Below are 20447 nucleotides of genomic sequence, written 5' to 3' on the forward strand. Positions count from 1 at the left end.
GTGACCCCTCCTACCCACTTCTTGAACAAATCCAAGAGCAAAACCTCTACATAGTTAGTACAGGACTTCAGCAAAGATTTAACAGGGGTGGGCATCTGACATGGTGGTTGGGACATCCCCTGGATGCCTGCATCCCTCGTCAGAGTGCATGTTCACGTCCCAGCTCTTCTCACATCTGATCTAACCTACCACTACTGTGTGCCCTGTGGAGCCTACTGTGTGCCCTGTGGAGCCTACTGTGTGCCCTGTGGAGCAGATGCTGGCTGAAGTGCTTGGGTCCCCGTCACCACCAGGGAGACCTGGATCAGGCAGGCATTTGAGAAGCGAGCCAGCACATGGAAGACCTCTCTCTGCCTCTGTCTTTCAAATAAAGTGAAAATAAACACACAAAAAATTTTAAAGACAAACATTAACAGGAAGAGGGAGGTAGTAAAAGGCTAACAAGGATAAAAATCAAAGAACAGGTGAAGGAAGCCAGAGAGGGGCTACCCTCCTGTATTCCACTGTGCAGATTAGGAGGGTGAAAGTATACTGAGAACCACAACAGAATTTTTAAATACAAATTAACAACCTGAGTCACAGGAACAGCACTGTTTCACCTGAGAAGACTGAAAGACAAAGGCCTATTTTGCAGCTGCAACACCAAGAAATTATGGTGTTTATTTTATTTTAATTTTGTTGGAGGTTGATCATATTTGCTGTCCTTGGAATAAATCTATGATCCTATTCTTCTGTGGCAAAAACGAAAGAATACTACCACCAAAAAAGGACAGTAGGGTCTGGCAGTCACAAAAGCACACCTCCCACAGCAAGAAGAGCTGGGATGGCTTCCCTCAGTCTTCCCTTCATCACCCCAGCCTCATCCCCAGTTCCCTCCTGAATTTACAAAACAGGTCACTGGAAAACGTGCTAGAATCCTATCTGAGAAAGTCAGCTTTTGTTTGACTATGAAAACCAAAACATCTCTTGGATTTTCAAATTATGACATATGACATTATATATTAAAATATTTTAAATGACTATTCATTATTTAAAATGCATTTCAAGTATTTTAGCATCAGAAGAATAAATGAATAATGTTAATTTTGTACTCTTAAATGGCAGGAAAAGACAGTAATAATTACATGGCATTTCAAGATTTTCACGCTGAGGACAAAAATGAAATTAAAAAGCAAAATATTATATGGACAAAATATGTAATGTACCTTTTATAATAAGAGTATTTTAATTTTAATTTAATTGCTTTTTACAATACTATTACAAGCATAATTTATGCCATGGTGTAAAACAAATTTTTTTTCTATCTATATCTGTTTAACCAGAACAACCAGCTGAACCAAACACTTATTTTATTTGGATACATCTGTGGATATGATGGGTGTAATTAATTGTTCAGCTAAAAATGTAATTCCATGGTGCTTTTAATGATTTAGGTACACACAGCTTTAGTTCTCAGAGCAGACTAAAAATAGTGATTTTAATTTATTCCTGCTGCCTACAATTACCCACAACCATGTATTTTTAAATATTTCCAGCCTATAAAAATTACTAATTTTTGCCACTTGTGTTTATCTGCATTTAGACTTTGATTTGGATAAATTAAGCTCTCAAGTGTTCCTTGCTTTATGAAACTCTGCATGTTGTACACTTCAACACAAATAAATGACTTGTACCATTAGAGGTTTAAATAATGTAATGTATTTCATGCTCAGCCTGAAGCTGGATTCCAATGAAGTTGCTAATGCACGTAATGATTAAGTGTAACTCAAATACTAACTGTGTTGTTGAAAACATGACAGGCAATAATTTGGTCTATTATATTCTGCCATTTAATTGCCTGGTACAGACATTCTCTGACACGTTATGAAGCAATGATTTACAATTATTCAAGCTGCAAAGGTCAGAAAGTGACATTATAATCATCTACATAGAGATCCCTTCTAATGCACAAAACTAGGTAGTGCCACACACACACACACACACACACACACACCTACTGCATTAGTAACTTTCTATTTAAGGTTTCTTAAACCAACTAGGAATAAATAGTTCAAAAGTACATTAATATGCAACTCAGAAATGCCTGGGATCTGCTCACAAATCTAGAGGTGATACATTCAGAAAATACTCTCATTCTCTCCTAAGTAAATCCTATACAATTATTTAACACTGTACACAGAAACCAAGACCACACACAGGGAAATGCAATCCCTAAATCAAGCACATCTTGGGGTCTACACTTCTGCAGATGACATACAAAACTTAGATATCTTTTGTTGCATTCACTGAAATCACAGGCCAATTACTGGTTTTAGATAACTCTTAAAATAACTAGAGCTGAAGAACAAGAACCTAAATTCATCAATTTTACCCCTAATAAAAGATGATATAATCTTTATTTTGGAGGCACTATTTCTATCACACAAATATATTCAATCTGCAACCATTCAAGTAAAAGCAATAAATTATCAATACATGAAGGAGAGTGGTGGCAAAATAGTAATGTTATTTAAAAGTAGGAAGAATCAAACAGAGAGATTAGAAAACAGAGTAATTACCAGAATATGAAAGTAAAACACTGAATGTAATTTTTTAAAAACAACACAAATCTGAGCAAAAACAGAAAATAAAACTGGCCAGTGGTGCAGAGTAGGTAAGTTATATTTATACAGAGAGAAAAATACAGATTAAAGTCAATCAGAAACAGAAGAAAAGGAAATATAACAAAAAGAAATAAAAAGAATAGTTATTAGGAAGACAATTAAATACATCAGTAAAAACGTTTAGAATCTACATTTTCCATCTGCAAAGTGGGGATAATGAACATGAGCTAAATAGTCTCAAAGCTATAAAGACCAGCAAATAAGCTGAACATCAATCAATGCATTTACTAAACCACAAAGCACAGCAAAAATACTATTATTAAAAGGATTACATGCACTATTTTATACACAGAGAAAACAAATTTAAGAGAACATAAAAAGAACACAGTATATAAAATGATTTTCTTAAGTCACTGAGATTTTTAAGTTCTTGACTACTGAAAAAAATAAAGGTAGAGATCATGAATTTAATAAAAATATTCTGTGGCCTATTTTCAAACATAAAATTATTAACTTTTACATAAGGATGCTTTCTATTATCTCCCATTTTCCTTCCATTAAGCCCCACGTCAGGTTCATACATTTTCATGATAACTATCCATCAAATGCTTCATTATAAACATATCTACAGTCTGTAAAATCCCTCTCTTGATTACAAGCAGTTAAGAAAAACACTAAGAAACTCTACGATTCAAAAAACTGCACCTCCAGAAAGTGAAAGTAAAAATAAATGGCCCTTAAATGAAGTCATCTGTAACAAATACCTAAAACATGAAATGCAAGGCGATAATATTTTTGAAAATTTTACCATGATATCAGCAGATCAACTTTGGGTAAAATACATTAAGTCCTGATTTTTGAGTCCTAAGTATCCGAAGAAACAGAAATTTAACACATTTAACTTCTTTTGTCAAACTAACAAATTCAGAATATACTATAGCTCAGATCTGCCAATGAGGGAGGAGAAAAACATTTAAAATTGATCTTCATGATTCAAAAAAAAAAAAAATCAACATAGGTCCAGACAGCAAAATGTAAGAGGTTCATGAATTGTGACAAATAGAGTTTTCTAACAAGAGATGGGAATAATAAGGCATGCTGGGTGTGGTTTATAGATTGTGATAAATATACTAACATAAGATGGTAACGACAGGGGAGGGTGGAGAGGGGTATCTAGGAACTCTGTATTACTTCATGGTTTTTGTTTTGTAAATTTAAAACTGCTCCAAAAGTAAAAGTGAAAAAAAATGTTTAAAAGGCAGTTTTTATTAAGGGAGTCGCCAATAAACAACCAACCCTAAAACGAAGTCTTAGTGAAAAACAGGATACACAGTTTACAAGCACCTATAATCCTCTCATGTGAAGACGAGAGAGAGAGGTCAAACAATAAAATAATCCGAAGCATACAAAACATACTATTTGCTGTTTCCATCATTTTCATGGAAAAAAAAAAAAAAAACTGGTTTTTCTTCAAGAAAACAGAGGTTGTGAAGAAACCAAGAATTTGATACTGTAATAATTTCACTTTTAAAGAATCTTCCCTTGATCAGTGTGTGTGTGTGTGTGTGTGTGTGTAACTCAATCAGGACTATTTGAGAAATAACTTCTTAAAGTCAAACAGTGAAGAGGTCATCAATAAAATTCTAAAAGACAGACTAAGATATTAACTACTGGAGAAAAGAAAACACAGGGTAGAACCTTCTGTTTGTGACAAAATTACAGAGTTAATGTTCCTGAAAGATCACTTCACCTTTTAAAGCATGATTTTGTAAAAGGTAAAATTTACAGCAATTAAAGCTAATGAAGAAATGCAGCATGTGCTGCTTATGTTCAGGAACTAATAGGCCCAGTGAGCATTTCTAAGATTATTGAGCCATCAATGATAATGAATTGACATTGTCAGTGATGTTAACATACCAACGTTCCCTCATGACATAAACCTGAGAGTCAATCCTTGCATTTTTTTGTTTTCCACTTTAACCTGTACCCCGTCGAATGCATTTGAAACACATGAAATACAGAACAAGCTTTGACGCCTTTTCTTGAACACTGACCTACTTGATTCATTATTGTTCTGTCTCAACTACACAGATCAACAGGCCTTCTTCAGTTTATGGCAACTTTCTGCTCATTTCAGAAATATCTAACCAGTGAAAATTACTGCTATGTAAACTTTAAATCAAAATTGATTTTTTAAAAAAGAGAGAAGTATCATTTCACAGTAAGATGAAACTCAACTGCCACCATAATTCTAAGAGTTATAATTTTGAAATCCAGAATGGTTGTTCTACACATACACAGAGCTCTCTTATGCACCAATACAAAATTCAACATATGTGTATTTATAATTCTATATCTTTGGAACCAAATGTATCAACTATTAGGGCAACATTTCAATTGCATGAGGTAAGCAATTAGCTAAGCAAAGTGTACATTGTTCAAATTATACAATAATTTATTGTATATATGTCAGAAACTGTTCTCTGAAAGTTTCTTCTCTTTCCAGTGTCTTAGCAAGAAAAAAAATGAATGAAATTAGATTGTCATTGACAGAATATGCAAAAATTGTTTACTTATTTCTCAGAAACGAGAAAGAAAGGGCTTACTGGCACCTAACAGCAAATTTTCTCTAGCATCAGGGCCTTCTTTCCTATAACTCACACAGTAAAAACAACAACTGAGATATCTTACAATTCTAAGGCCTACAGCAATTAAAATGAACCATTGGCACTTGACCCTTCTAGCTAAAATCACCAGTAACAAAACTCATTCTCCCAGTGATCTTCAGAGGGCTTTAGGGCAAAGGTTCATCTTCATTTACTTTAGCTACAAGTCACTGAACCATCAATTCTGCCAATGAATAAATCACAGACCATGGTTAATAAAACTGCTTGCAAAGTTATTTGTTAAACTATCTTAAGGGTCAGAAAATGCAACTCTACCCCAGCATAAAGAGGTACTGTCCAGCAAAGGCAGAGCCTGTTCCTCTTTAAAAAATATTTATGTAATAGTATCAACCAGAAGAACCATCTACTTAAAAAGAATCTATAACATGTACGTTGGATGATTTAATTGAACCTACAGTATTTTGTGAATTAATGGTAAGAACGGCACATCTCTCAAGTTTCACATAAAATGTTTTTTATATGATGCACTTATTAATTTCCCTAATATAATAACATTAAAATATATTTTAATCAGAATTAGGGTATTAAAATCCACCTCTGAATGTCCTTTGATATACCATATGTTATAGCATTTTAAAACCTCTAAAACATTTCTGCAAAATCAGTTTTGCATTAAGACACCTCAACACTTTCTTTAAATGCAACACACTTGAGTGACAAACACTGTGAATGATTCTTCACAGAAAAGACTCATTTAATTTAAAAAGGAAACAAGTACTGAAATAAAGTTACACAAAAACATATCATACACTGCTTTTTTCACCCATCATCACTGCTGTCATTAGTAACTAGCCATCTGAAATGAAATCTTTTGAATTTTTTTCTTACAGAATATGTCCAGTGAATCCAAAGACCCACTAATGTAATTAAAACTAAAGCAATATACCAAAAAAAACCATATATACATCCTAAAGCTATATTATGTATTTTTTATGTCTTTAAATAGAATTTATAGTTCTCTCTGGCAATGTGAATGAACATCCTATAATTTAGTCAATTTACAGATTACAGGTTCAAATTGACCTTGTAGCCCATAAAATTGCTCATCTTTAGTGCGGATTAGAAGTGGGAGAGGAATGTCATAACTGTATTTAAGGAATTTACCATAACAATGGAAAGGAGGATGCGCATGCATAATTTGAGCCCCTCTTCCTCCGATCAGTCTGAATTCTGAAACAATGGCTGTCCTGCACATGCTCCGGGCTCACACAGCAGAGCTGCTCCACTACTCACCCACAGATGTGACACTTGTATTCCCTCATCCCTAGGTGCCTCTTCACGTGGTTTCTGGCATCTCCAAGCTGAGCTGTTGCAAAATGGCATATCTTGCACTTGAACGGTTTCGATCCTGAGTAAATATGATTTGAATTTGAATACATTACCAATAGTTGAAAAGTGAAGGCCAAATCTTAAATCATACCTTTAACCTAACTAAGGATTTCTGTGCCCAAAATGGAATACTTGCATTCATCTATAACTCAAATAGAACTGATTCCATAATTACTCGACCAGAGATGTTACTGTTTCAGTGAGTCTTCTTATTTTTTGATAATAACAAAGTAAGTCAAAGTGACATTGTTGAGCAGTACTAAGCAAAAGCAATGCACTAAATAATTTTAAGTATTTTTCTTACAAGTCACAAAAATATCTCTGAAAGTCATTCAACACGCAGAGTGGAGCATTTTAAAGACATGAATGCACGTAGGGAGCTGATTTTTCCGGCATGTTTATATTTATCATCAGGTATATTGTCAGTGGCCAACTCTTCATATTTCTCCAGCTTTGCATTTATTCTTGTTAATGGCACCCCAGATTTTTTCTGGATATATCCTAAATGATCTATCACATTACTACATTAATAATATACAAGGTATGAACATGTAGTGTATAAGTTACTGTACTTTTGATAAAAATTCTGTGATTTAGCAAACCAGAAAGAAATATTGACATCCTGCTCACTATTGATTTTAATAAAAATACTTCAACACAACAGGCATATTAGCCATAAAATTTTTAGTCATTTCATAAAGAAATAACATTAAACTGTACCAAAAATGAGAAAATAAAATTATTTCAAAGATAACAAACTTACTGTCAGAGTAATAAGTAAGGTTCTAAGTGGAACATACTATTAGATAATATCTAACCACTTCAAAGAGGGTAACACTGTTAAGGAACAACAAAAAAATATATATATATATATATACACACACACACAATATTTTCGAATCTTCTCAGCAGTACATGTGCAAATAAATGAATCAAAATTCTGAAAAAAATCATAGTTTAAAATCAGTACAATGTTTCCAGATTTTTCATATCATATTTAGTACCTATCTTCTATTACGGTTGGATAGAATATGAAATATGGGCGCTTTAATAAACATACAAAAAGAACTCAAATAAAAAATTATAATAAATCATATTTTATCAATGAACCTTTGTGCAGTGCCCTTGGGGGAAAAAAAATCCTCCAAGAATACTCTGTTGAAATTGAAGCACTCAGTAAAAAATTTTAGAGTCTTAAATTTCAATTTAATTCCCAAAAGCTGACAAAAAAAAAGTGAAGCATTTAATTTTAATCTTCCAACAGAAATAAAAAAGTCAACAGTACTAAGCACAGGGAGACAAGGTTGAATATTTCACAGTTCAATGACAATGAAGCCAGATCTCTTAATACTTCCATTTCTACTGTTAGAAGTAGCTTTAAAATATATTTAGCACCTGAATGGTTATATCCAGTCAGGTTTATATGTTTAAATGTCAAAAGCAAGTTGAGATTGCAGCTTACAGAAATCACATTCTATCAATCATATTAGAAACTACAGTTTATTTAAATAATTGTGATAAAACTAAGTCTATCACTACTTTGGAATATGGTATCTATGCAAAGAATTCTATAGTCTTTTGCCAAAACAAAACCAACTGAGGAAAACCAATTTACAATTTACCTTTAAAGATAATAGGGTAATTAGGAACTTATTAACTAACCATAATAATCAGGACTTTGAACAAAGGAAACTCTCGAGGTTTCCATTCTGGTTTTGGTGAATGGACAGCAGCTCTCTCTGGGATCTGAGTTTTCATTCTGGGCACTCTCTACTGGGACTAGCTCCTCCTCTTGTGACACAGCCACCACAGGGGCCTGGACACAGTGGGGGAGAGGGGTGACATTGTCTATGTACTGGAGGTGGTTCCTTAGTGAAACTCTCTACTTCCTGTAAGTCACCAGGATCGATGCCATGGTGTGTTGACACCACTTACAGGAGTTACCCTGTTGACTGCTTTACCCAGAATCACTGAGGCCTTAACTATTTGTTGTACGATTTCAGGTTACATGATGTTATTTCCTTTGTGTGTTAACAAAACTTCAAACAGGGGCCAGTGCTATGGTGTAGCAGGTTAAGCCTCTGCCTGTGACACCAGCATCCCATATGGGTACCATTCAAGACCCAGCTGCTCCACTTCTGATTCAGTTCCCTGTTAATGCACCTGGGAAAGCAGCAGCAGATGGTCCAAGTGCTTAGGACCCTACACCCATGTGAGAGACCCAGAAGACGCTCCTGGCTTCAGCATGGCCCAGCCCCAGCCGTTGTGGCCATCTGGGGAGTGAACCAGTGGATGGAAAGTGTCTTGGGCTTGCTCGTTCTCGTGCTTTCTCTCTCTCTCTCCTGTAACTCTGTCTTTTAAATAAATAAAAAATAAATCTTGGGGGTGGTATTGTGGCTCAGCGGGAAAAATCGGCGCTGCATCCCACACAGGTGCTGGTCCGTGTCCTGGCTGCTCCTCTTCCAGTCCAGCTCTACACCACGGCCCAGGAAAGCAGAGAAGATGGCGCAAGTGCTTAGGCCCTGCACCCGCATGGGAGACCTAGAGGGAGCTCCTGGCTCCCGGCTTCAGATTGGCCCAGCTCTGGCCATTGCAGCCAGTTGGGGAGTGAACCAGCAGATGGAAGACCTCTCTCTCTGTCTCTCCCTCTCTGTCTGCATCGCTACCTCTCAAATAAATAAAAAAATACATAAATCTTTTAAAAATAAATAAAAAGTAAATATTTGAAAAACAAAAGGAATGTTCAAATACTAGTTGAGCTAATGCTTCTCTGTGTAAGAAAGGAAACCTGTCCTTTTCTCCCCAACTGGTTACCTTACCATTCTAAAGCTTGCTATACAGACTCCAAAATGAATCCAGCCAGGGTGTTTTTGGGACAAAATTAGTAACACCAGGTATTTCTAATTTTTTTTCTCTCAGGTGTATTTTCATCACAAACTTTCAGTACCATTTTATTTATTTTATTTTATTTTATTTTATTTATTTTTTGGACAGGCAGAGTGGATAGTGAGAGAGAGAGACAGAGAGAAAGGTCTTCCCTTTGCCATTGGTTCACCCTCCAATGGCTGCCATGGCTGGCACACTGCGTCCGGCACACCGCGCTGATCCGAAGGCAGTAGCCAGGTGCTTCTCCTAGTCTCCCAAGGGGTGCAGGGCCCAAGCACTTGGGCCATCCTCCACTGCCTTCCAGGGCCACAGCAGAGAGCTGGCCTGGAAGAGGGACAACCGTGAAAGAATCCAGCGCCCCGATTGGGACTAGAACCCGGTGTGCCGGCGCCTCTAGGTGGAGGATTAGCCTAGTGAGCCGCGGCGCCGGCCTCAGTACCATTTTAAATAGCTCCATTCCTTGAAACAGCATTACCCTTGGAAGGTTTTCTTGTTTTACTAAGGCTCTCTGTCTCATATCTTAGCTATTTTACAACAAGAACTCCAGAGACTAAAAACAAAGCCTTCACTCAGACCTAAAGGGGCATTTCTCAGCTATCACTTATTGCTAACTGCCATGCATAATAACATGCAAAATAAAAACCAAAAATGCTCAGTTCTTAAAAGAATGGAATAAAACACACATTACTCATCACCTAATGCCTCTCCACCCTAGCCTTAATTCTATAATTATCACTAAACTTCTGAAAACACCATTCATTCATCCATCTGCTCATGCACTTATTCATTCAACAAACTACACTGAGGGCCAACTACAGTGGGGTGTGGAACCAAAGCAGTGAAGGAAGTCACTCCCGTTCTCCCTGTGCTTCAAGTCTACAAATTCAGGCTCCTAGTCCCCTGAACGGCTCCCTGCTGAGCTACAGCACTTCCCAGCCCTAGCCCAGAGATGGCTTCAGAACAGAAAAGCATGAGGAAACCTGGGATGCTTTTTTCCTACAATTCTTGATCACCCAAACTCATTTGTTTCCTACACTGCTCCTTTTTTTTTTCCTGCTAAGGATGGGAAGAAAAGGTTATATAAAACATATAGTAAATCACAAAATATGAAAACAGGGATTGGAAGAGTAAGCCCTTTTCCAGTTAATCATTAATAACAGACCACGCATTGCTTTTCATGGACATAAGGAAAGTTTCAGGAAAGCAATTCATTTTAAGATGCTCGAAGACAAATCTCTGGATTAAAAGCTCAAGACCAACTTCCCCCAAAAATGACTTGCAAAATGGAAATGGTAGACTGGTATTTTGTACTCAGAAATGGTGTTCTTTTTAGTACTTCAAAACACAATAAAAATGTACTTGCTGATAAGGCCAACACAAGATTTTTTTAAAGTATGCTAACTTTTACTAAATGTTACAATCAATGATGTAACTTATATAAGTAGGGTTACTTTGTCACATATTGATAGTTACTTCACTTTCACATCCACATTAACTTGATTTTAAATGCAATTAATACATATAGTCAAGGAAGACTAATGGACTACATTCTGCACTTAACCTGGTGGACATTTTCAAATGGCACAAGTGACCAGTGCAAACCTATTTTGCATTGTAAACGACTAAATAAATCTTAATGGATTAAGAATGATCAGCTATCAACACACAAGGGAAATTAAGTGCTGAAATGCCTACATTGATTATTTTAAATTATTAGCCTTACTCTGTTCTTGAATTTGTATGCTTTTAGTGAGCTTTAACACATTTACAAGACTTATTGACTATAATTACAAGAGAATTCAAGTAATGGACACATCAATTATAAGCAACATGTCTTGACCAGACAGTTGCATAAAGAATTCTAAAAAGAGCTCCATTAGCATCTTCCTCTAGTTTTATTCAGTTTTATCTGCCTTAAGAGAGCATACTAAGAAAGTGCATAGTTTCCATGTACATAAACATAATTTCTAAAACCCTGTTATTTCAGAAAGTAAACTGCAACCAGGAACTGACAGACGTACCCATAAAGCAAACAAGTAAGCATTTAGACTATTCCCCCGAAACAGTTCTATTCCATAGGAGAGCTGGGATCAAAAGTACAATGTTTGTATTTACCTACATGAATCTTATGCAGGTCGCCGTGCTACTCTCAGGAAAAACTTCCATCTATCTTTAATCATCCTAAACTAGTAATAATGCTTCAATTCTTTTGTCTCCCTCCTTGTAACCATGCACTAAGTTTCAAAAACTGCATGAATCTAAAGTATAGCTTTAATAATAAGCCATTATTTAAAAGTACAGTAAAATAAACCATACAGTTTTAATGAAAATATGTTCATTGAAATGTGAATTTATTATTCAAATCCACTCATAAATTCAACCATGGAGACAGAACTTGTCTAAGCATAGCACAATGATTTAGAAAAGCTGTCTATTTAAAATAAAGAATGTATGGCAGGTTTACAGAAACAGTGCAGGGAATTTTTACATAAATTTAGAACAGTAGCTTATGCATTTTCCACCCAAAAAAAGTTTTTTTTTAGATTTCTACCTAAAATGAAACACTAAAATGAAACACTAAACGTGATGGAGCACAGAACCTAATTCTGGTGCTACCTCTAGGAAATCACATCTCCAGTACCCATTAACTTCAAAAAGTGCTGACTAATTTTGATCCTTGCAGATAGAATCTTGTTGCCTAGAGGCTACATTTTGGATATAAAATATCTGGCAATAAATACTTTTAAGTCCCTGCAATTGTAAGAAAAATTTTAATAGGCCTTTTGAAAACAGAGTACCACTTAATTTAGTACATACTTGGGAAAACTAAATAATTAGGACTGAAACTCAACTGGAAAGCTGTAAGAGACAAGCATTTATTGAAGACATCAGATGGACTAGAATTTTGAGAAAATTCACAGACACTTGTCAACTAACCTGCCTCAGGAATCACCTTTAGAAATGCCAGGTGTCAACAAGGGGTTGTCACATTTGGAATACCACAGAGCAGTGAAATGTGAACTTAGAGCAAAGTCAACAAGAAAATGCAGTGGGGCTCTGCATCTGGCTGGGAACGAACGTCCAGATGGAATCATTCATTTGTACTTTAGATTCACACAGGCTTGCCACATGCTTTACCTACCTGTATGGGTGCGAATATGTGCCAGGAATGCCATTGAATTGCTACTTCGACACATCTTCCCACAATACTTGCAAACATTCCCCTGGTTTTCCTCTCTCTCACGGTTGATCTGCTCAGTGTCTTCCACAATATACTTATTCACTTCCCGTAGCAATTCCTCATGCTGTCCTTTGATATGTAGAAATAAATTCTGTTCGGAATCAAAGGGCTCTGTACACTTGACACATTTAAAGGTGGCCCCTCCCTCCGGGAGCTCTTCAACACTAGCCTGTTCATTTCTCATATGACCAGCACTAGCCAAATGCTGATGAAGGTTGCTTTCTGTGTAGAATGACTTTCCACACAGCAAACAATGGAAGTGCTTCTCTTTTGTAGGGTGCTTCATGGCTATGTGGACATTTAGTCCACTCAGTCCATCTGCTAAGAAGCCGCAGTCATCGCAACGAATCCGTGTGGACTCGCCAAAGGAACTGCCTTCAGGCTTCTTCCTTTTCAGGCCCTGAGCACAGTCTTTCAAGGGCAGCTCGCTGATCCTCACCCCTGCTGCTACCAGACCCTCCTCAGACTGCTCGATCAACTCACCATCTTCAGGGTTCTTTATTCGTACTATGGAAGAATCAAACCGGCCAAAACTGCACAAGGCCTGCCCTTTATCATCAATACTGATTACAGTTTCATAAACATCACTACTTTCAACCGTGCCATCAGAAGCAGGGCCGTCTTCTTCCAAAACAATTTCAGTTTCATGCTGGGAATTCATCAGAATTCCCTTATTCTCCAGAACAGGATTTTCTTGTACACCTTTCAAATCCTCCAAACTATGTGCACACCCAACCGTGTCTCGGCCACTGCCGTCCAGCGTAGGCTGCTCTCTTGTAACACTCGTCACAACAGGGGCAGGGCTCTCAGCTGCGTGCGCCCCATCCAGAACCCCAGGACTCAGGTGTTTGGGCAGGACTTGGCCTCCACTATCTCCCGTGCTTCCACCATCAACCTCACAATGCATACTGGCATCAGCAATATCATTCAGCATTTCATGCTTTTTCTTTGCTGTCTCACAATTCAAAACAGAACTTCCTGAATTTTCATCTTGAAATCTGCTTGGGGAATCAAAATTGGAAGAAATATTAAGGGAAACCATCTCTTCAGGTTTCACCACTTTACTCCCGTCAAGGGGCTGCTGGAAAGCCTGACAAAAGGAATGGTCTTCACTGAACGTGGACTCTTCCCCAGCCTCGGTTTCCACAGAGTCAGGAGCACAGAGCACTTTAGACATGTCTGAGTCCGCACGCTCATCTGAAACAGGGCCACCTGCTCCACTTCCGGATTTCAGCGCATCAGATGACTGACGTGAGATTAACTGAAACTCCTCAGCGTTTTGCCGAGGCTCCTCTTCTGGCACGGGGATATTTCTGGACACTTCTGCAGAACCCGCGTCCACATGAGAAGCGCTGAGGTAGGACTGCCTCTTCATCTTGTGCTTCTCGGTGGCTGCGTGCCTTGTCATCTCTCTACGAGTTACTGCATAGTAATCACACGCCATGCAATAGAACTCAAACTCTTTTGTATGTTTCCGTTTTACGTGCAACTCGAGAGAAGCCGAAGAGTGAGCACTGAACTCACAGTGTAGACATTTGTTATCACTCGTACCTGTAACATCCCCTTGATGGAGAGAGTCTTCTGGCTCTAAAGATATTTGTCCCTTCTTGTCAATAGCTTCCCCATCTAAAGAATGAAATTCACTTTCAACTTCGACTTCATTTGCATTTCCATGATCTCCTGGCTTTTCTAAAGCAGAGTTCTCTGCCTCAGCTGACTTACTAGCCTGCTCATCTGAAGTCGTCACTGCTGAAGTGGTGTTCTTTTTGCAGGGTTCAAGATGACCCCCTTCAGGGCCAACGATGATATCTGAACTTTGCTTTCCATTGGCTTCTATTTCTACTCGTCCTTTGTGCTTCTTAGTGGCACAATGACGTTCCATATCTCCCTTAGTGACAGTGTAATACTTACACACTTTGCATAAGTAACTATACTGGTGACTGTGCTTTCGTCTAATGTGGACAGTCAAATTGGTAATACTAGAGGCCAAAAGACCACAGTGTGTGCATGTCCTCGAGACATGACCTCTGGGTCTCCCTCTCTTTGGAGTAGAGGTCAAAGTGAACTCGTCGTCTTTGGTGATGACACTGGGCTGCGAGAGCTCCCTAGGGGTCAGCGTGCCCTTCTCAAGAGGCGGGTGTTCCTGTGACGGCACACCCACGTGGCCTTCAGTCCTCCCGTTTCCAGAAACACTAAACTCTTCTTTTCTGTCATTCGCGCCTATACATATCCTTTCAATACATTCTTCAAAGCTTAAGCCAATATTATTTTTCTTAGCATTTTCAAGATGCTTGCTTCGTTTAATGTGCTTCTCCATTCCCTCTTTGCTCAAGGAGTAAAGATTACACGCTTTACAAAGAAAGTGATAGTCCTGACCATGCCGAAGTTTAATGTGTCTTGTAAGAACAGTGGACGATCTGGTTTTATAAAAACACTTCTTACACTGAAACTGAGGCTTACTCGAATGCCTAACTTCATTTCCATGGCTTACCCTGGATTTGATAGGTTCTTCCTGAGCTGCTTTTCCTGACTCATTCAAACGATCTTTTGTGTTTTCTGATTCTAATGTACTTAACGGTAAAGTCTGTAAAACCATATCATTGTTGAATGACTGAGAAGTCTTTCGTTGAACCAACAAACTCATATGTTTCTCAGTTGCTTTGTGTTCTTCCAAGTCTTTCTCGGACAAGAAGAACAGATTACAAGGGCTACAAAAAACACTCATGCTGTGCTTCTCCTTCATGTGGTCTCTGAGATTTACTCCAGCCGAGGAAACAAATGAACAACACTGACAACTGAGGACAGAAGCAGTTTGCTGATGCTGGCTCTTGTGCAAATGCTCATCGAAGTCCCTCCTCGACACACTGGAAAAGTCACAAGCCTGGCAGCAGAATTTTGTCTCTCTGGCGTGGCACCTTTTCATATGGATTCCCAAGTCTGTCCTGTTTGCACAAGTAGACCCATGACAGTCAGAGGCCGGTCTCACTGTCAGGGAGTCCAGCTGCACGGGGCCCAAGAGAGGGGAGTCCCTCTTGTCCTGTGTCAGTTCCTGGGGGGTTGAGGTAGTCACACACAGGTTCTGGACACTGTCGCTCACATCCACATGCTTGAGCACTGACTCTGCATCACTTGTTTTCGTCTGTGTCTTAAAGTGTCTTGCATACATCCTCTGAGTCTCACTTGCACCTCTTTTACTAATTCCTAAGAGATTAAACCTTTTCTTTGCCTGACCCTTCAAGCTGAAAGTGCCACTGCGTCTTCGAAAGCTGCTACCTAGCACTAGAACATTCCGGTCGGGTCTTGGCCTTGAGGCTGCACTGATATTATGTGCTGCCTGCAGAGTGTTTTTGGTAGATTCCAATTTACCTAAGAGACTCTCTGAGGTTACTAAGCCTCCTAGTTTCTTGCCCTGGTTTTCAGGATTTCGAGTTATACCAAGGGAAGTCATGTTTCCTTCGACGACCTCTACTTTGTCTGACAAAGTGTTTCTGGAGGGCATCATTTCAACAAGGAGCTCGCTACCGCTGCCACTCTGCTTAGAAACGTTTCCTCTGAAATCTTTAAACTTGCTCGCAACATTCCGGAACCCTTTTGAATCGCTACTCTTTGTCATTGGTTTAGAAGCTCTTGGTTTTGCTCGAACAGTCTTTGTCCCCATGGTACACGTTTTCTTAGGAAACGGCTGTTTTGTTAAAATCTGCACAAAGCCTCCACGAGCAGCAAGGTTCTGGCGCCGGAGATGTGTCTTGCCAAGATAATGTGCACTCAGCAGGTTTTCCTCCACGCAGTGAAAGCCACAAAGATCACAGGAAAAGACCTTCTGGGGCCCATGTGTGTGTCTGGAGTGCAGGTGCACAGCAGAGCTGCTGTCCGCTTGGTGGCTACACTGGCAGCAGGTATGTTCCTTAGACGCTGGTCTGAGACAGTCAGCATGTTTTTCCAAATCAGAAAGAGAGGAGAACAAACGGCCACATCTGCTGCACTTGGTGACTCTGTCTACAGCTACAACAGCACAACCAACACTCACTTCTTTCAGGGGAGAAGGGGATTCTCTTTCCGCATCCAGGGAAACCATCTCCTGCACAGGCTTTTTTTCAGCGTCTGTTTTTAGAGAAACGGCATCCACAGCGCTTAAATCACCGGAGGAAAAGGCACCGGGAAGACTCCCGCCTCCCTCTGCACAGGCATTCAGGAGGGGCTCCTGCGCCGTCCCGGCTGGAGGGACACCCACGTCGGGGACCGTGCGCTCGGCAGCCTCTACCACAGGAGTGCCCTGCTCTCCAGACATAAGGGGTTCTGCCTCCTCTAATTTCATTCTTTTGGAAGCACGCCCATGTCCGCCTTCCTCCACGATGACACTGTCCAAGTGGGAAGATTCTGGAAAACCTCTCTTGCTTGTGAAATTCCCAGAGGAAGTTGCTCTCTGATCAGAAACGAGCCCACAGTCTTCCTTTGGGGATGGACTGTTTCTGAAGTCTTCTGCTTCTCTGTTTACATTTTCACCCTCATCGTTCTCAAGTTTATTCTCAGAATCCATTATTAACAAAGTGCTGAAGATGTTCCTTGTGTCGCAGGTGGCTCACTTGACACACATAATCTGTGAAGTAAATAAACACGGCATTAAGACTTTGACAAAGAAAAGACACACATACAAGTATGAATCTGAAATATATATTAGCCAAGAGAAATATCGTGCCATTAGCCAATAAAAAGTATGAAATCAGATTCTGGGAACACCCATTACTGGTTCAGAAAGCAATACTGTGGGGGCCAGCATTGCGGTGTAACAGGTTACGCCTCCACCTGTTTGAATCCCAGCCACTCCACTTCTTATCCAGCTCCTTGCTAACACCCTGCAGACACAGCAGAAGATGGCCCAAGGACCTGGGCCCCAGCCACCCACGCAGGGGACCCAGGTGGAGTTCGAGGCTCCTGGCTTCAGCCTAGCCTAGGCCTGGCCATTGTGGCCAACTGGGAAGTGAAACAGTGAATAGAAGATGTCTTTCTCTCTGTTTCCCCCTTTCTCTACTCTGCCATTCACATAAATAAATCTTAAAAGAATGTGTACTGTGCATCCTTGATACAAAATTATGACTCTCTCAACCAGTTTGCAAAAAATTTCAAGGTCCAATTCTCCAAGCCAGTATATTTGTGTTTGGTACTTAAAACACACACACACACACAGAGAGAGAGAGAGAGAGAGAGAGAGAGAGAGAAACCCTTTTCAAATTATGCTTTGGTAAATTCCTGATCTGTAAAACAGAATAAAACAAAACTGCTGAGACAAGTCTGGAGGTTAGTCCTTCTACCTCTTTAGCCTCCCAATGGAAGGCTAAAGAAACAAAATTTTTCAAGAGTCACTTCTTCCTTTTTCCCTAAAGTCAAAAGCCTTACTAAGACTTTTCTAAATAGATCCCAATTAACAACACACATATTCTCACCAGTTTATCACCATTCACAATTAAACTCTTTTGCCAATGAAAAGCCATTGCTACTCCAGGTGTCAATCATTAATTTCCTTATCTATCACTCATTTTGTGTTGTCTGAAGGATAATAGCAAAGGGAAATTTCAGTTGAACAGCAGAATTAATGGAGCAACTTTTAAGGGAAAAAAAGCAATTTTATTAAATAAAATGCTTTAAAATCAATAATATTGATTTTATTTTTCATTATACTATTTAATTCAATTAAAACATATCATTTTCCATTTACTTTACACCATGATTGGAGTTTTCAGCCAAATGCCATTTGATTTGATGTTAATAAAAAGCCATAAATGCATTATGGTCTCAAAGCTAATGACAACTATTTTTAACTATTTTAATCATTTTTCCATAACAATGACAAATCAAATGAAGTCTACTGTTTTCACTCTGCTACACACGTGCATACACATAGACACACATAAGCATAATGTAACACAAAAAGCATGAGCAGCAGAAGAAAAAACAGAAAAGCAGGATTTCATAAAAGTTAAAAATTTCAAAGGATGCTATGCTTCAAAGGACACTACCAAGAATGGGAAAAATATTTTGGAAATCATATAACTGATAAGGCACTTGCATCCAGAATATACAAAAAAAAAAAAAAAAAAAAACTCTTAAAATTCAACAAAAAAAGATAATTGAATTTTAAAAAGAACAAAGAATTGATAAACATTTACCCACAAAAAATATACAAATAGCCAAAAATGAGCACATGAGAAAACAAACAATACATAATTAGTCATTAGAGGAATTCAAATTAAAACCAGAATAAGGGGCCCAGCACTGGGGCACAGTGGCCACCACTTCCAGTGTCATCATCCCATACTGAAATGTTGGTTCAAGTCCCAGTTGCTCCACTTCCAAACCACCTTCCTCCTAATGCACCCAGGAAGGCAGAGGAGGATGGCCCAAGTGCTTAGATCCCTGCCACCCATATGGGAGACCAGGATGGCTTCAGATTGCCCAGATATGGCTGTTGTGGCCATTTAGAGAGTGAAGCAGTGGACAGAATATCTATCTCTCCCTTTCTCTGTTCCTCTAATAAATAAATGTTTAAAAGAATATAAGATGGCCGGTGCCACGGCTCACTAGGCTAATCCTCCACCTGTGGCGCCGGCACCCTGGGTTCTAGTCCTAGTCGGGGCACCGGATTCTGTCCCAGTTGCTCCTCTTCCAGTCCAGCTCTCTGCTGTGACCCAGCAGTGCAGTGGAGGATGGCCCAAGTGCTTGGGCGCTGCACCCGCATGGGAGACCAGGAGGAAGCACCTGGCTCCTGGCTTCAGATCGGCACAGCGCGCTGGCCATAGCAGCCATTTGGGGGGTGAACCAACGGAAGGAAGACCTTTCTCTCTGTCTCTCTGTCTCTCTCTAACTCTGCCTGTTAAAAAAAAAAAAAAAGGAATATAGGATACCACGTCAAACCCAGTAGAATGGCTATAATCAAACAGATCATAACAAAGGTTGGCAAGGATATGAAGAAATCAGAACCTTCACATGTTGCTAACGAGATGTAAAATGGTACAGCCACTTTGGAAAACAGTCTCAGTTCTTCAAAAGATTAACATGGAACTACCACACAACCAGCAATGCCACTCCCAGGCATGTAAGTCCACATAAAAACCTGCCTGCACGTAAATGCTCACAGCAGCATAGAACCATGTGTAGAGCAGTGGGAAAGACAGGTGTCCACAGTACTGATGCCCTTGCAAGATGCTTAACATCATTCAGACACACTCTTCAGAATGTGGTAAGCAGTTGGGGGAAAAAACACCCCTGGCTCAAGTAAGTCTGGAATACTGTGGTTTGAACAAAAGTCTTATTACCAAGGATTTCTCAGTTAAAAAACCATCTTCCAACCTTACCTCATTACAGAGCCCTGTGTATACAAAGAATCAAGAAACTGGTGTCGTTAAAGACACTTCACAAAGTGCTCTTTTAAACAAAGCGTTGGTTTTGCTATTCAGTATCTGCAATGGAAGAATAAAAGGAGAAAAGAAAGAACAAACTGTGCTCCATCCCCAAACACTCATGCACTGCCCACAGTGCACCCCAGATTCTGGGTGATGCTGCTGCACGCACAGCAAATACTACCACAAAATCCCTGTCCCTGAGAGCCTATCCTGTAATGGGCAAGACAACATACAGCTTGTTGGGTTTTTTGTTTGTTTGTTTTGTTTTTCTTTTGACAGAGTTAGACTGTGAGAGAGACAGAGA

General features: G+C 39.2%; 1 protein-coding gene across 5 annotated transcripts in view; it reads right to left on the minus strand.

Moving 5' to 3' along the window:
• Positions 1-20447, minus strand: part of ZNF407 (zinc finger protein 407) — a 455442-nt gene that overhangs the window by 410535 nt on the left and 24460 nt on the right. For all 5 annotated transcript variants that reach the window (XR_011379296.2, XM_008261471.5, XM_089304977.1 and 2 more), the window contains exons 2-3: positions 12648-17343; positions 6524-6638 (exon numbers count right to left, since the gene is read on the minus strand). Coding sequence is in view for 4 of the 5 variants with exons in the window: in XM_008261471.5 (XP_008259693.4) it covers positions 6524-6638; positions 12648-17283 (4751 nt within the window). In the remaining variant the exon portion in view is untranslated. The remainder of the gene's footprint in view (positions 1-6523; positions 6639-12647; positions 17344-20447) is intronic.

This window comes from Oryctolagus cuniculus, chromosome 10 (genome assembly GCF_051225735.1).
Source record: "Oryctolagus cuniculus isolate XC-2025 breed Fujian yellow rabbit chromosome 10, ASM5122573v1, whole genome shotgun sequence".
NCBI lineage: Eukaryota > Metazoa > Chordata > Mammalia > Lagomorpha > Leporidae > Oryctolagus > Oryctolagus cuniculus.